At 45.3% G+C, this 17,962-nt stretch overlaps 2 protein-coding genes across 3 annotated transcripts in view; one reads left to right on the top strand and one right to left on the bottom strand.

The window, feature by feature from the left end:
- VEPH1 (ventricular zone expressed PH domain containing 1) overlaps positions 1-17,962 on the bottom strand; it is a 256,104-nt gene that overhangs the window by 168,214 nt on the left and 69,928 nt on the right. For both annotated transcript variants that reach the window (XM_008266390.5, XM_002716326.6), the window contains exon 5: positions 1,816-1,982. In XM_008266390.5, the coding sequence (XP_008264612.3) occupies positions 1,816-1,982 (167 nt within the window). The remainder of the gene's footprint in view (positions 1-1,815; positions 1,983-17,962) is intronic.
- Positions 10,915-17,304, top strand: PTX3 (pentraxin 3). The gene is made up of 3 exons (XM_002716328.6): positions 10,915-11,303; positions 11,736-12,137; positions 16,090-17,304. The coding sequence occupies exons 1-3, from the start codon at positions 11,174-11,176 to the stop codon at positions 16,701-16,703; spliced, it is 1,146 nt and encodes a 381-aa protein (XP_002716374.3). The 5' UTR covers positions 10,915-11,173; the 3' UTR covers positions 16,704-17,304.

Raw genomic sequence — 17,962 nt, 5'->3', positions numbered from 1 at the left:
CTCTGCTCTGTGTTCACTGTTTGTAAAACATTTTCCATGCTGTTGAATTCCATTTGGTTCTATGAATATCTACCGAGTGCTACTGAATGGCAGGCAAAGGAACCTGGGTAAAGAGGAAAAGAAATCGTCCCTTGCCAAATGAACTTCAATCTGTTGTGGCTAATCAAGAAGATGACCGTGCTTCCTTATTCTTTGAATAATTTGGATGCTGAATACAATTTTTCGTGTCTTCACCTTAGTATTGACTAGTTTTTTCCAGTGGAGGGTACTGACATTCTAAAGAAATGGGGCATAGAAGCAATCATAATTGATTTAAGCTTGGTTTGACCATTCATATTTGCTGCACACACATTTTGGTGTCATCCAGAATCCATTTGTACACCCCCTTCCCAGCAGACTCCAATTCCACTTGGGTGTCCTCCAGTTCAGAAGAGGCTCTCAGGGTAGAGCGTGTGTCCTCCACAGAGAAAACGTCAAGATGCCAGCTTGGCCGGTGCCGCGGCTCACTAGGCTAATCCTCCGCCTTGCGGCACCGGCACACTGGGTTCTAGTCCCGGTCCGGGCGCCGGATTCTGTCCCGGTTGCCCCTCTTCCAGGCCAGCTCTCTGCTGTGGCCAGGGAGTGCAGTGGAGGATGGCCCAAGTGCTTGGGCCCTGCACCCCATGGGAGACCAGGAGAAGCACCTGGCTCCTGCCATTGGATCAGTGCAGTGCGCCAGCCGCATCGCGCCAGCCGCGGTGGCCATTGGAGGGTGAACCAACCGCAAAGGAAGACCTTTCTCTCTGTCTCTCTCTCTCACTGTCCACTCTGCCTGTCAAAAAAAAAAAAAAAAAAAAAAGATGCCAGCTTGAATACTGGTGGTAGTGACAGATTTAAGGGAAGCCTGGTGCCCAGACAGCCCCTAGCACCTATCTCGACATGATAAAGGCAAAAGTCACAGAAGCTGGAAGCCAAAACCTAGAAATCAGATCTGAAAAATGGAGATAGAAGAATGGTTCCAGCATCATTATTTGATCCCCTGGCTCAAGCCTCATCTGCAGCTGTGATTTTCCCCATAACATTAGCTTCACTATCTAGAAAACAAGGCTTTGCTCTCAACATGGGCTAATTTGCTCACACATCATGTCATGTGTAGGCCTTTCCCGTTGCCTTGCCTGAAAGTCCTCCAAGAACTGCATGGCGAGTTAAACTTTCAGTAAAGCAACCTTGCAATGGCTACAGGTGTGCACACTTGTTACTGTTCATCACAGGATCTGTGATGGCTAATTTTGTGTGTCAATTGGACTGGGTCTGGGATGCCCAGAAAATTTGGTTAAACGTTATTTCTGGGGTGTGTCTGTGGGGATGTTTCTAGATGGCCTTGGCATTTGAATGGAATTGTCCCTTCACCATGGGTGGGTGTCATCCGACTGACTGAGGGCCTGAATAGAACAAAAAGCTGGAGCAGGAGGGAACTCATCTCTGCCTGATTGCATGAGCTGGGAGATTCAGCCTTCTCCAGGCCTGCGACTGGAACTCAGACCACTAGTCTTCCAGATCAGGGTCTTTTGGTGTTGAACTCATACTACGTTACCAGATTTCCTGAGGTTCCAGTTGGCAAGCAACAGACTGTGGGACTTCTCCATCTCCATCATTGCATAAGCCAAAACCTCATTCTATACACACACACACACACACGCACACACACACAGAGAAATGAGTGCTTTCATTTGAGGATGGAAGTGTGCAGATGTATGAGGGAGGAAATGCTAAGCAGACACGAAGCTCCCAGACCCAGAAACGTGTAGCCCATGGTGTATGAAATGGAATCTTTACCTCCAATTGTTTTCTCTTTGCTGCTACATGCAAAAGCCGTAGTAGATGATACTGTTCCGGTTGTTCCAGCTGAGACATCAAGGCCAGGAGTTCTGGCAGGTGTCTGTTAATGGGCTGAGGTTGCTTTTCATACACCGCAGGCAACACCCTCAGCAGCATGGCATTACCTGAGCAGGGAACAATAGAGGGAATGATGGCTTTATCAGCCCACAGGTCATGGAAATAACATTATTGTCATTGCAATAACTTTTGCACTTACTCACATATTACTTAGCAAAAGCTGATAGCCAAGTCTTCTGCTAAAAATAACACAATAACTTATTCTAAAATATCATCAAATTATGATTTAAACTAATTCCATAAAAGGAAATCTTGTATGATACGATCAGCATTGTAATTTAATGAAAATTTTTCCTGAGTAACACACCACGGGGGATAGAGGAACATTTGACAGTAACCAGACCACACCCTTGAGAAGGAAATGGTTCTGATAAATAATTCCTGATGAGAAGCAACATTTGGATGATGTTGAAATGAAAACTAAGCAGTGCCATAAGCATGAAACCAAATAAAACTGAAACAGAAAGAGCGCAGAGGAATGCAGGCACATTCCTGAGCTGTGGAGGCAGGATTTAGACGACAGACATATGGAAACTATGCCTTATTTTATGAAGAGTTTAAAAAGTGGCCATGTAAATTCAAATCCCCAATTTCTGCACTATTTCAAGGGACGTTTAGACTTGGCTTGTTTGTCTCATGTGATTTGTCTTGAAGATATGTATAGACAACTGGATTTAAAATGGCAAACCTCACGAAAAAATATATTACAAAAGCGACACAACTTATCTGCAAACAACATATGGGAAACATCTGCTTATCACTTTATGGTATGGATTTTTTCTCAAAATCCTCTCAAGTACTTAAATGTCTCAGAGGAGTTGTTTTCCTGAGCAAGGATTTTCTTGACTCTACTTTTGCTTTAAGTTTGGCTTTGTAAATGGAAGATGCACACAGAAAGAATCAATTAAGCAGGAGTTACACACACGTGGACGTTGGTTAAATGGTGGGTGCATGACTGTGCATTAAGGGTATTTAGATATAAACGCTCAATGAAAGAAGGCCAGCATTGTCAGAATATCAGCCTCTAAGCTCACTGATCAGGTGACTCTGGATAAACTCGAATGTATTTGAGAGACAGTGACTAACAAGAACAGTTCTTTCCACTCAGTTCATAGACTAAGTTTCAAACACGTCTTAGTCTCACGTCCTCCAAGCACAACCTATTGCCCTGGAACTGCTGAGGTTTTCTTAAGAAGAGGAAGTTGTTTCTATCAGTATTTGTTTTCAACAGTTTATCCTGTTTCCTTTTTTTTTTTTCTAAGAGCTTCTTCTTAATTAATAGCACGTTTTAATGTATTACTCAATTTGTACAGAACATATTTTAAGTTACAGAACCTAGTCATGTCGGCACCGCGGCTCACTAGGCTAATCCTCAGCCTTGCGGCGCCGGCACACCGGGTTCTAGTCCCAGTCGGGGCGCCGGATTCTGCCTGGTTGCCCCTCTCCCAGGCCAGCTCTCTGCTATGGCCAGGGAGTGCAGTGGAGGATGGCCCAAGTGCTTGGGCCCTGCACCCCATGGGAGACCAGGAAAAGCACCTGGCTCCTGCCATCGGATCAGCGCGGCGGCCATTGGAGGGTGAACCAACGGCAAAGGAAGACCTTTCTCTCTGTCTCTCTCTCTCACTGTCCACTCTGCCTGTCAAAAAAAAAAAACAAAAAAACAAAAAAACAAAAAAAACAAAAAACAAAAAACAAAAACAAAAAAAAAAAACAAAAAAAAAACCTAGTCATGTGGACATTTTGATCAGCCAATAAAGAGCATGGTAAGTGAGACTGTAGTTGGAATCTAAGACAAGACACTGGTGTATTACTAACTGATGAAAAATTCCTAGGTGTAGAAATCCTGTATATTCGATTCATGAAGTAATACAATGGAAGTTTTGATTATGAAATATTTCAAGCCATTCGATCCATGTAGGTAAGGACACAAGGAACACTTTTGTACCCACCAACACCAAACGGCTTTGTCGAAGCTTCATTTTGTGTACTGATTGCTTCCTTTCACATCCATTTCTTTTTTCTTTTTTTTTTTTTTAAGATTTATTTATTTATTTGAAAGGCAGAGTTACAGAGAGGAAGAGGCAGAGAGAGAGAGAGAGAGAGAGATAGAGAGGGGTCTTCCATCCACTGGTTCATTCCCCAAATGACCGAAAGGGCTGGAGCTACACCCATTGGAAACCAGGAGCCAGGAGCTTCTTCCAGGTCTCCCACGCAGGTGCAGGGGCCCAAGGACTTGGGCCATCTTTTACTGCTTTCCCAGGCCATAGCAGAGAGCTGGATCATAAGCAGAGCAGCTGGGACTCGAACTGGCACCCATATGGGATGCCGGCGCTTTCAGGCCAGGGCGTTAACCTGCTGTGCCACAGTGCCAGCCCCCATCCGTTTCTTTTCCTTCCATCATCTTCCTGTGATTATCCTTCATTACATAACATTCTATAGTGTTGTTTCTCATGCTTTAAAAGGTATTTGAAGGCCAGCATTTTAACAGCAGCCTAAGCCACCACCTATGTCACTGTCACCAACATCCCTTATCACAGGGCTGGTTTGAATCCCGGCTGCTTGGTTTCCAATCCAGCTGTCTGCTGGTGTGCCTGGGAAAGCATTTCCTGCCACCTACATGGGAGTTGTAGATGGAGTTCCTAGCTCCTGGCTTCAGCCTGGCCCAGCCCTGACTTTTGTGGCCATTTGGAGAGTGAACCAGTGGATAGAAAATTTCTTTCTCTTTCTTTTTCTCCTTCTCTCTTTGTCACTCTGCCTTTCAAATAATTTTTTTAAAAGCATATGCTCTTGCTGGTGCTATGGCATAGTAGGTTAAGCCTCTACCTGTGGTGCCAGTATCCCATATGGGTACCATTTTGAGTCATGGCTGCTTCACTTCTAAGCCAGCTCCCTGCTTACGTGCCTGGGAAAGCAGCGGAAGATGACCCAAATTGTTGGGCCCCTGCACCCACATGGGAGACCTGGAAGAGGCTCCTAACTCCTGCCTTCAGATCAGCTCAGCAACAGCCATCTGGGGAGTGTACCAGCAGATGGAAGACATCTCTCTCTGTCTCTCCCTCTTTCTGTCTATAATTCTGCCTCTCAAATAAATAAATAATCATTTTAAAGAAACGTATATGCTAGTATCACACTGCACATATTTTTCTGACATATTTTTTCTTTTCTTTTAAAGATTTATTTTACTTATTTGAAAGACAGAGTTGCAGAGAGAGGTAGAGACACAGAGAGAGGTCTTCCATCCGCTTGTTCACTCCCTAGATAGCCGCAACAGCTGGAGCTGCGCCGATCCGAAGCCAGGAGCCAGGAGCTTCTTCTGGGTCTCCCATGTGGGTGCAGGGGCTGAGGACTTGAGCCATCTTCTACTGCTATCCCAGGCCATAGCAGAGAGCTAGACTGGAAGAGGAGCATCTGGGACTAAAACCGGTGCCCATATGGCATGATGGTGCTTCAGGCCAGGGCTTTAACCCACTGCGCCACAGCACCGGCCCCGTGACATATTTTTTTCTATTCAACATTATTGAACTTTTATATCCAAAACCTCTCCTTTGTTTATTATCACAGCTGTATGGTATTCCATTGTATAATTATTCAATAACTTATTCATACACTCTATGCTTTTTCAATAGTGCTGCATTTTAAACCTGTTTGTACATATGTGGGAGATATTCCCTATGGAAGCACTTCTGAGTTTAACGTGCAAAGAAATCATGTGACATCCTGTTAAACAAACGCTGCCTCAGTTTGGGGGTAGGGCTTTCGAATCTGAATTTCTAATAAGCTCTCAGATGATGCTGATGGTCCCTGGACCCCATAATAGCAAAGCAATGAGGATGTCCCTTGAAATTGGGTTTTTAGATGTTCCAAAATTCCTCTGCAAAGGATTGCATTAGTTTGCTATAGCTGTCATAAGAAATTTTCACATAGTGGCCTAAAATAGCCCAAACTTGTTACCTTATGTTTCTGTAGTTCAGAAATCTGGCAAGTGTCTCCCTGGGCTAAAATCCAGGGGTGCACAGGGCTGGGTGTCGTCCTGGAGAATCTGGGAGAGCATACGTTTCCTTGTTTTTTGCCAATACCTATAGGCACGCACTGTCTTGATTTGTGGCATGGCCCCTTCTTCCACCCTCAAAGCCAGCCACACGGCATCTCTGATCCTGCCTTTGTCGTCACATCTCTTCCTCCGATTCTGTCTTCTGCCTCCTTCTTCCACTTTTAAGGACCCCTGTGAGTAGACTGGGCCCACCCAAACAATCGAGGGTGATCTATTTTATATAGCCAGCTTAATTCTATCTGAAATGCACTATTACATAACTTGTTCCCAGGGCCTAGGAATTAGGATGTGGACGTCTGTAGGGGCATTCTTCTGCCCGTATTTTAACAATTCACACTCCCGCCCAGCAGAGTGGGTCCTGTCACTTCACATTCTTAGCAACATTTGCTGTTGACAGACATTGGGTTTTACTAATCTGGTGGGTTATAAGATACTATCTATTTTTTTTTGGTTCTCATTTTCATTTCCTTAATTACTTCTGAGACTGAGCAGCTTTTGTACACATATTTACAAATCATAGTCTCTCCCGTGATTTGTCCATTCATATCCTTTGCATATTTTCTATATTTGCATGTTCCTAATTAATTTGTGAAAATTCCTTACTCTGAAGACACATTTTTGTTAACTTTTTTCACATTTTTTGCTTTACAGTTTATTATTATTATTATTTAAGATTTTATTTATTTATTTGACAGGCAGAGTTACAGACAGTGAGAGAGAGACAGGGAGAAAGGTCTTTACTCCCCAAGTGGCCTCAATGGCCGGAGCTGTGCAGATCAGAAGCCAGGAGCCAGGTGCTTCCTCCTGGTCTCCCATGCGGGTGCAGGCGCCCAAGCACTTGGGCCATCCTCCACTGCCTTCCCAGGGCCACAGCAGAGAGCCGGACTGGAAGAGGAGCAACCGGGACCAGAAACGGAGCCCATATGGGATGCCGGCGCTGCAGGCGGAGAATTAACCCAGTGCACCATGGTGCCGGCCCCTGTTTATTATTTTTTTTGTTCTTGAAAATCATTTGTCTATTCCAGGTTCACCTCTCTCATCTGTTGACATGATCATCTGATTCTTCTTAAAACTGCTAATGTGAGAAATCAAGAGGTATTCTAACATTTAACCAATGTTGCAATCTTGGGAGAAAATCAGTTTGATTATGATGTAGTTTTATGCGTGTAGTGCTGGGTTGGTTGGGCTAATGTTTTATTTGGAGCTCTTGCATCTATGTTGTTAAATGAGACCAGGTGCAACTTTCCCTTAATACAAGTCCTTGTCTCTTTTTGGTATCAAAGTTATTAGACGTATAAAAATAATTTAGTACATTCCAGCACACTCCATTCTCTTAAGTAGTTTATGTAAAATGGTGATTATATGTTTCTTGAACGTTTGGTAGAACTTGTCTATCAAACTGTCCCAGCAATTCTCTATATATTTCTTTATATTAAATTTGAAATTATGTAGTTCAAGTTTCTGTATCCCTTAGCACTTTTTCCTCATTTGAATGATCAGATGTGACAGACGTGGACTTGGTTATCTTACAAATCTCCCTCTAGGACTATAGATCTGTCAATTTCTTGTTAAAATTCTCTCAATCTTTGACATGTATATTTTGAAATCGTGTCTTTGAAACTATGCTACTAGGTACATCTGAGCTATCTTCCTAGAAGTGTTTTTAATCATAATTTAATTATTCTCTTTTTCAGCCTAAAATCTATTTTTCACTGATAGCTATGCTAGCTTTTTAAAATAGTACTTGCCTGATATGTTCCCTCCATCCTCTCTTGATTTTTAAAATTTCAATATTTTAAAAGATTTATTTACTCATTTGAAAGGCAGAGTAAGAGAGAGAAAGGGAGAGGCAGAGAGAGAGAGAGAGAGAGAGAGAATCTTTCTTTGCTGGTTCACTCCAGAAGTGACTGCAATAGCCAAGTCTGGCCTAGGCCAGAGCCAGGAGCCAGAACACCATCCAGGTCTCCCACATGGTTGGCGGTGGCCCTCCCAGGTATGTTAATAAGAAGCTGGATCGGAAGCAGAGTAGTCAGGGGTTGAGCAGGCACACTGACGTGGGGCGTGGGCATCGCAAGCACCAGTCCAGCCTGCCATGCCACAATGCCAGCCCTGAACTGCAATGTTTCTACTTTCTTATGCTTTATGTGTGGTTTTTACAAGCGACCTATGGTTGGATTTTTAAAATATTCCTATCTGACAATCTGGAAAGCGTGTCTCTTTGCCATTTATGGTGGTTATTGGTGTGTTTGGCCTTACTTTTACCACTTAGTATTTTGCTTCTTATATATCTTGCTTTGTCTGAGATTTTCTTCCCTCCACTGTTCCTATTGATTCAGTCAAAGTTCTTTTTTGACTTAATCTCTCTACCATCCTCTTGGGCAATGAAAGGAGTTTGGAATATTGAACATAAAGGCAGTAAACTCTGGATTACCTCCTCGTATCTGTCCTCCAGTTCATTAATATTCTCTTCAGCTTTATCAAATTTGCCATCTAATCCATTTCTTGGTCTTTTAAAAATTTCAATAAACTTTTAAAAATGATCCTTGGTCCTTCAAAAATCCACCTAGTCTTTTTCTTTTGGACAAGGGTCATTCTTTTTTCATTCTTTTATATCATAAATACTCTTAAGTATGCTTATTTTTTATTTTTTGGCTGATAATTTACATAAGTGAAGTTCTTAGAGGGTTGTCTAGTCCTTTTGTGGTTTCTGCTGATTCCCAATTATGGCAAATTCTTTTTATTTTTATTTTTATTTTATTTTTTTTTTTTATTTTTGATAGGCAGAGTGGACAGTGAGAGAGAGAGACAGAGAGAGAAAGGTCTTCCCTTGCCGTTGGTTCACCCTCCAATGGCCGCTGCTGCAGCCGGCGCACCGCGCTGATCCGATGGCAGGAGCCAGGAGCCAGGTACTTCTCCTGGTCTCCCATGGGGTGCAGGGCCCAAGCACTTGGGCCATCCTCCACTGCACTTCCTGGCCACAGCAGAGAGCTGGCCTGAAGAGGGGCAACCGGGACAGAATCCGGCGCCCCGACCGGGACTAGAACCCGGTGTGCCGGCGCCGCAAGGTGGAGGATTAGCCTATTGAGCCACGGCGCTGGCAGCAAATTCTTTCCACATGGGTTTAAACATCTTCGGTTATGAATTTGCCTTTCAGTCTGGCGGCGAGTACATTTGTCTTCCCAATATGTTGCAGGCAGGTCCAAAGTCACAAACTCTCGGGGACCCGGTGGAGATCAGTCACAGACACATGTGCAAGGACAGAGTGAGCTCACTGCCCCTGAAACCCACCATGGAACCCTTGGAGGCTCTTGAGCTCCCTGAGGGAATCCCTTCTACCTCCCTGCCCTAGGCCTCAGCTTTGCTGCCACATGGTCATCCAAGCCTGGTGATTGTCCTAGTCAGCTTTTCATTATTGACATGAAATACTCGGGCTGGGGCCGTGGCTCACTAGGTTAATCCTCCACCTGCAACGCTGGCATCCCATATGGGTGCCGGGTTCTAGTCCTGATTGCTCCTCTTCCAGGCCAGCTCTCTGCTATGGCCCGGGAAGACGGTGGAGGATGGCCCAAGTGCTTTGGCCCTGCACCCCATGGGAGACCAGGAGGAAGTACCTGGCTCCTGGCTTCGGATCTGGAGTGTGAACCAACGGAAGGAAGACCTTTCCCTCTGTCTCTCTCACTGTCTGTAACTCTGCCTGTCAAATAGATACATAAATAAATCTTTTTTAAAAAAAGAAATGAAATACCAGAGGAAACTAACTTTAGATATTAGAAAAAGGAGGGGAGAAAGGGAGGTTGTTTAGCTCCAACTTGGAGGTTGAAGGCCAAGATAAGGTGGCCCCATTAATTTGGCCTCTGGTAACAATGGCAGGTAGAGGTGGCAGTTGGGAATGGTTGAGCCGGGCAGAGGAAGAATCATGCGGAGAGGCAGCAAACAAAGAGAGAGAGAGAGAGAGAGAGAGAGAGAGAGAGGCGGGGGAGAGGCAGGGCCCCACTTGGCTTTGTGAGAACACCCTTCTGGGGGCACCCCGCCATGACCTAAGGTCCAAAAGCCCACCTCTAAATACCAGAACTGGATTCAGTTTCCACCCTGTGTGACGCTGAGGTTTAGCACCTGCACAAACACTGTTTAAACACAGCAGTGGTCACAGAAGTGGTGAGCCCCACTCCAGAGCGGCCCTCCACCAACCCATTCACCTACTGCTCACTCCATTCCCGGGGTTCGGGTCCAGAAATTTCCTTTACTTTATTAGGAGCTCACCTGTATGTTTCAAGTTGTTACTGTTTGTTGTTATCACATTTCTAGCTGGTGTGCACAGGAGTTTTCAGCTGATCTTGACCTCCTCTACTAATAGATGGAGTGACTGAGACCCTTACAGACTCAGAAGCAGGAGTTGTCAGAAGCAGGTTTTACTTAACCTTGGAGAACAACACAAGGTCCACATAAGACCAGGTTATGGTAGTTTTTATTCCCTTCCCTGAGCTGTTTTGCGTTTGGGGTTTATCAGTTGTGCTACGTTGGTTGTCAGTAGGGCAAAGTGTTTGTAAACGGATGGGTGCAACTCCAGAAAGAGAATAGATAGCCCAGAATGAACCTGACCACTCCACTCAGAAGTTCTTAGGGCGTTGGTTCAGCTTGGAATCAGAGCGTCATTTTCATTGCTTAACCTGTAAAACAGTGTGCCCAGGAAAAGTGCACAAAGTTTCCTGCCCAGAACAGGCTGCGAAATAATAGAAGCGCACACAAAAATGCTGAAATGATGATTTGCCTTCACGCCTCTGTGCTCACTGGATTCTTTCTCCCCCTACCCCCGCTTCACCCCCCAGCGGTACCAATTCAAGTTACATCAGCTAATCCTCAGGGGGCCGGCCCAAGCCCGTTCTTCTTTCTCTCCTCTTCCCGGCTCTGACCCTCCTCCCGGTTCTCTGAACGCAGCGCAAACCTCTGCGGTTCAATATTGTGCAACTTCCACATCTCCCTCGCCCTCCCACCCGGCCCCCTCCCCCCAAATCCAGGGGAACTCCCGTTAGCGCGGTGCCACCGGCATTACTCATTCAGCCCCATTCAGGCTTTTCCCCAGCATTTATTAAGGGCTCCCAGCTCCTGTCTCCCACTCTCACTCCCTCTGCTCAGCTCCGCTCACTCGGGAGCCTCCTGCCAGCCGTGAGAAGAACTTCGTTTCCAGCGATGCAGCTCCTCGCGGTTCTGCTCGGGGCTCTCTGGACCGCAGCGTTGGCCGAGGACTCCCACGATTATGAACTCATGTACTTGAATTTGGACAACGAAATAGACAATGGACTCCATCCCACTGAGGAGCGTAAGTTCCTTTTAACCGTTTCTCTGCTAGCCCTAACCATGTGAGCCACCTCTGTTGGTCGGGAATACTGCATCTGTACTTTGTAGCCAGTTAAACGAGCTAAATCTTACAGTTTATTTTGTACAAGAGAGAAGCGCTAAAGAGAGAGGCAATGAGCAGTTATTCCTGCTGCATACACAAAACGGGTTGAATGATGTGAAATCGCCGCTTTGGCTACACAGGCGGCAACTTCATGGAGTTTAACTCCATCTGTCCCTGAATGAGTGGGTTTCTGGGTCATTTTTGAGATATTTACATGCTGTTTTTCTGGAGATGTCCTTTAGAGAAAGGGGGTTGCCGGGGACGGCTGTAACTTGGGACCACCAAGGGAGGTGACCTTCTACAAAGCGTGCCCAAGGCAGGCCGGTAACGCGTGTGTGTCCTGCTCCCCAGCCACGCCGTGCGACTGCGGCCCTGAGCACTCCGAGTGGGACAAGCTCTTCGTCATGCTGGAGAACTCGCAGATGCGGGAGGGCATGCTGCTGCAGGCCACCGACGAGGTGCTCCGCGGCGAGCTGCAGAGGCTGCGGGCGGAGCTGGGCCGGCTCGCGGGCAGCCTGGCCCGGCCGTGCGCACCGGCGGCGTCCTGGGAGGCCAGGCTGGCCCGGGCGCTGGACGAGCTGCTGCCGGCCAGCCGCGATGCGGGCCGCAGGCTGGCGCGCCTGGAGGACGCGGAGGCGCGGCGGCGGGAGGAGGCGGAGAGCGCCTTGGGCGCGGTGCTGGAGGAGCTGCGGCGGACACGAGCCGACCTGCGCGCCGTGCAGGACTGGGCGACCGGGCGCTGGCTGCCTGCAGGTAAGGGGTGCAGGAGCGGCGGGACCTCTCCGGGCCGCTTTGTTTCGCGGGCGCAGAGCGGGCAGCGGGGCGCCCACCACCCAGGGCACCGCCATGGGGGAAGCACGCAGACACACCTCTTTTCTGCATGCGCGGTCACACAGCCCCGACACACCCTACGAGGCGGAGAAACTGGCTTTAAAGAGTGTTCTTTAGCCCCGGAGGAGCCCGGAGGAAAGCGCTGGCCGTGGCCGTGGCCATCAGTCTTGAAAGAGACGTGGAGGGCCCCTGACACCCGATCCTGCCAGGCGCGGCAGGAGCTCCCCGGGGCGGTCACCACCGTGACCCCTCTCGCTGCCCAGCTTCCCCCTCCGTTAGGGATTTCCACGTCTTCTAATTTTATCCTGCCCCTCTCTTTAGAGGAGCTCTGGTTTCCCGCGCTATTTCAGGGGTCGGCCTAACTTTTAGGGATGTTTTTCCAACCCCTCTGCCAGCGCTGGAGCCTGGAGGCTGAACCTGATCCCCCGAAGGTCAGCGCCACCCGCCAGGGGGCTGTGGAATTCCCGCGACAGCGGAGATCCGAGGGGGTGCGGTTTAGGATCCAACGTGGAACAGGCAGGTGTAGGAGCCAATCCGTGTGCGCGACCCTGCCCATCCTAGGGATTTGGAGAATCAGGGACTGTTCAAACCAGAAGCAAAGTGTCCAAGTGCCATGTGACACTCCACGAATCTCCATTTCAAAATTGGTTAAAAGAAAAAAAAAAAAAACACAGAAGATTTGGAGCACAGCACTATTCCTTTATAAATCAAAATCTCTAAGAAATCCTGATAGGACAACCATTTGTGGATTATATTAGGAAATCAGTCTCCTGTGCAAAAAAATATAACTTAACAGCCCCCCCCCCCCAGCCCCGAGTCTCACACAGAAAAATAATTATGAACGCGCCTCACTTCCTCGCATTTCCAACCAAACACGTCTAATCCGATGAGGTGAGGGAAGAACCATGTGTGACAGCAGGTTTCATTTCAAAGCAGAAATCTTATCAGAATATTAGGCTTTCTGAGCTATCTGAGGACTGGTTATCAGCAGTAAGCACATTTCCTTAAATGTTACTAGGCCTTCAGAGGGTAAAAAGCATAATATCACATATTAAAGTGTTTCAAAAAGTTAATGGAAAATGGAATTCAAGGTAAGTTCATTTTGGTGGACAAAAATGGATGCCCATTTCTCATTACACCCATTTCAGGAACTTTTTGAAGTATACAATAGATCCTTAATGTAAGTGGTAGGGCCAAAATTGTAGCTCTGTGGCTGTTTTAGTGGATGAAATTTCCTGTGTTTTGCAAGCTGTGTAAAGTCGTTGTTTGCATAACATACTTGAAAAGCCAAAAAGTCACCCTAATTTCCACCTTCACCTCTGTATAGGAAAAGAGAAGAGGAATGTATTTTTGAATTCTAAAATGTTGACTCTTGTGACATCCAACGCAACTTTACCCACAGGCCCTGATTTCTTGTCTCTTGGTCTTCTGCCAGCTTGGCTCCTACAGGATGCCTGATCATTCTGTTGTCGGTATCCTAAAAACTTGGTTTTAATTTTGTTTGGTCTTTGATACTATAATCAGAAAAACCTATTCGTTAAAAGTTATTCTATGAGAAAGCTTCTAGTGTTGTAGAGAGGTATCAAGAGCTTCAATCACTGACCCCCAAAAGAAGCCAACAAAAAACTGCCAACATGCAGTTCTACTCCATGAGCTCCTGGAGCCAGTGCAGCCCAGGGGGAAGCTGGGTCTCCCAGACAGAATCAGCGCTCACTTTGGAATGCAATTCTTACTGCCTGGGCTTATTGAAAACAGGAAATACATTAATTAGATTGCAGTAGGCGCTGTCTTGAACACTACTGTACTGGAACTTTTCAGAGACCAGCATATCTCAAATGCCCGTGGAAAAGGTAATCTTTTGTTCCATGATCTTTATTTAATTAGTGCAACTAGCAAAAAAAAAAAAAAAAAAAAATCAACCTAGCAATTTCATCTTGAAAAAGACCCAATGCCTCATTAAAAACTAATAAAAAAAAACCTTGAAAAATTTACTGAAAAAGTTAATAACAAAGAGGAACAGCTCAAATCTTGTGATTTAGTACCACAGTTCCTTCTACATTGTTTTTTGAATGTCACTCTTTTCTATAACTAAAGGATACGCTCCAGATTTGTTTAGTGTTTGTTGGACAGAGCTCAATGTAAGTTTACTACATTTTACGTGGATAAGGGGTTCCTGCAATTCTGTCATTCACCAGTTAAGCTTTAACTGCTCTGGGGGTTTGCTTTTCAAATCTGTCTTACAACATCCCTTCTTTAGGCTTTTACAAAGTACATAGCCAGCACTGATTCATTAGGAAAATTATTTCCTTTTCTATATATGAGGGTACTTCAAAAAGTTTGTGGGAAATGGAATTAAAAGAAATTTATTTTGGTGCAAAAATTTTGAAATTCATGCAAACAGGGAGTGTTCAAAATGTTCATGAAAAAGTGTACTATGAAAAAGCCGCAAGAATTTCAAAAAGTTTTTTCACCAATGTAATCTTTTAATTCCAGTTTCCACATACTTTTTGAAGTACCCTTGTCTAATCAGAGGGGGCAGAACTCTTCTGTTGGACATTTCAGCACCACCATTCCCCAGAGCCTAGAAGATCTGCACTTCAGCTTCTCCACCTCCCGGGCCAGCCACATGTCCTAGAGATGGAGAGAGGTGGAGTTTTGCTGTGCTCTCAAACTCAAGTTCAAGAGCCTCCCTTCTCCTAAGTGTTCCTTGATAGAAACATGTCCTTCCGGCAGGCTCCTGGGAGGCATTCATTTCTCTTAAATGTTTACTTTTTCTGCTCAAATATTTATAAGCATGTGGACAAAGTGAGAGCTTTTGAGCACATCCTTGGTCTACCTAGTTCTTCTTGAGTGCTGCATACTTGTTGCTTACAGATTTGTAGAATATTAGGGAGCAGAATAGGAGGTCCTTTTATAGATAACACTAAGAAGCCTGGAGAGATTATGAGGTTTAGCACAAGCTACATTGTACTCACTAGTGCTGTGAACTTGAATACTCTAGCCAAAACAAGGGGTTCTGGTAGTAAGAGGCTTCATAGTGTGTGGCTTAGGGTATGGCCTCTGCAACCAAATCTCTAAGTCCAAACCCTGCTTTTACCACTTGTCAACTATGTAGACACAGATTAAGTTTTATTTGCCTCAGTTTTCTCATCTTTAGAATGGGAAAGGACTACCTGTTAGTGTTGATAGGAGGATGGATTAAAATGGTGTTTAAAAATGATCAGAACAGTATTTGATGCAGATACTCATGGAATGAATATCCGATAGCCATTAATCAGCATTATTTACATTGTTGCTTTCAAAGGTATTCTCTACAAACTTTGCAAAGTTCATAAATATCTGAGAACATGGGTTTTCAAATGACCTCACTATTCTAGCATTTTCTTTAAAAATGTGTGTTAGTAACGGCTAAATGGAGAGAAGTAGGTCCATTGAATCTCACCAGTTTATTATTCGAGGAACATAGTCAAGACAAGGAGAGGGTCACAGTTGGGCTCTAATTCTTGAACTATAGAATTACTGTTGGAGTTTAACTCACAATGATTCAGCATTTTTAAAAGGGCAGTAACAGAAAATATGCTAATTGAGAGGGGAGGTGGTGATGCACATGGTTTTATTGTTTTAGGGGTTTGGACTTTCTATTGTGTTCTTTCTTTCCCATTCAGATGCTTCGCTGGGTAAGAAGGTTGGCTTTCTTTATTCTCATCTTTATAGAAGTTACATCTGAGGCTCCTTAAGTCACAATGTGATACTGCATATAGTTTTCCATTACTGTCATGAAAATGCTTATGTTAAGATAGCTCAATGCCAGCATAGATCCGAATGAACTTCGATTTTCTCTCACATTCTTTGTCTTGCTTTGTTGCTACCCCAGGCTGTGAAACAGCGATCTTATTCCCCATGCGTTCCAAGAAGATATTTGGAAGCGTGCATCCAGTGAGACCCATGAAGCTTGAGTCCTTTAGCGCCTGCATTTGGGTCAAAGCCACAGACGTGTTAAACAAAACCATCCTGTTTTCCTACGGCACCAAGAGGAATCCCTATGAGATCCAGCTGTATCTCAGCCATCAGTCCATAGTGTTTGTGGTGGGCGGAGAGGAGAACAAGCTGGTGGCTGACACCGTGGTTTCCCTGGGAAGGTGGACCCACCTGTGCAGCACCTGGGACTCAGCGAGCGGGCGAGTGACCTTGTGGGTGCACGGGGAACAGGTGGCTACCTCTGTGGATGTGGCCGCAGGTCACGTTGTTCCTGAGGGAGGAATCCTGCAGCTGGGCCAAGAAAAGAATGGCTGCTGTGTCGGTGGGGGCTTTGATGAAACCTTGTCCTTTTCTGGGAGACTCACGGGCTTCAACATCTGGGACCGCGTTCTCAGCAATGAAGAGATAGGTGAGAGCGGAGGAGCAGAGTCCTGTCACATCCGGGGAAATGTTGTGGGGTGGGGCGTCACAGAGATCCAGCCACACGGTGGAGCCCAGTATGTTTCCTAAGTGCTGTGAAACCCGACTTGAAGCCAAAGAAGAAACTCACATTTCACATAAATGCTGGTTGGGAAGGTCTACAAACCTCAAAGCATAATAAGAACACTTGAGACTAACGAAGCAAAGAGTTGAGATTGATCTTTATTTAGCTTGGCAAAATACTGAATAAGCAGTTGAAGGGCAGACATTGGAGAAAGCTTTGGGGATATTGTTTCTAGACTTTACGCCATGGTGCTTTCAGATTAATGCTGTGCCTCTGTCAGATAAACTCTCCAATAATTACAAAGGACTGTATTGTTGAACAGGCGGATAATTGTTCTACTTTGCTTTGGCCAGAGATGAATTTTAGATTGGAAGAAAAACAAAAATAAGATGTGTTGTCCATTGTTCCTTGTTCTTGACATGTACCTTATTACAAAAGACGATGATTAAAAACATATTTATACCACAAGGTGACTTAACAAATAGAAATGTAGTTTTTGTGTTATAATCGAATGTCAAATTCCTGAGCAGATAGCTGTATAAGTTATATTGTAAAATGGGTTTGTATTAATTTTATGAAAACTATTTTTGTAAAGCGCTACTGTAAATAAAATGTTTTATAAAACTAGCTCATGTCATCTCGTTGTAAATTTAAGAGATGTAAAGGAGCAAATCTGAAGAAGGCAATTAGTTTTCAGAGATTAATCTGTTTTGTCAATGGCAATAGTATTATTAGAGACAAACCATAGAGCTGTTTTAAGCTTTGGATTCCTGTAACTCATAAGCAAGAAATGCAACCTTGGACCTGTCCGTTTCTCTCTCTGGGTTTTAGATTCTTCAACAGAGAAATCAAGGAATTGAGACAGGAACAATCAATCCCTAGGTTTCTCCCAATTGGATGATTCCTTTAGCTTGTACAGTCTTCGTACTATTTGAACATGGAACACACAGATGGGAATTATCAGTGTTCCCCATATACATGTCAGGCGGGCAAGCATAGACTGAGAACTCGCTGGGCAGGCAGAAGAGTCTTGAAAAGCATGAACGCCTGCCCTTCAAGCACCCCCAGTTCGCTCACCCGCGAAAGAGAGGAGAGCCACACCCCTCGATACAGCAGATGGAGAGGTAACTCCCCTCCCCACCTCCCCCAGTAGCTCTTCTGTAGATCCCACGCAGGGCTGACAGAAGAGCACCACAGTGACACTTGTGAAATGCGGCCAACCCACGGAGACGCTGTGTCCTAAAGGCAAGGCATGAGCAACCACAGGTCATTTCCTGCTATGAAG

Source organism: Oryctolagus cuniculus, chromosome 4 (assembly GCF_051225735.1).
Source record: "Oryctolagus cuniculus isolate XC-2025 breed Fujian yellow rabbit chromosome 4, ASM5122573v1, whole genome shotgun sequence".
In the NCBI taxonomy this organism is placed as follows: Eukaryota; Metazoa; Chordata; class Mammalia; order Lagomorpha; family Leporidae; genus Oryctolagus; species Oryctolagus cuniculus.
The sequence above is the reverse complement of the archived record's forward strand: the minus strand, read 5'-3'. Positions and strand labels throughout refer to the sequence as shown.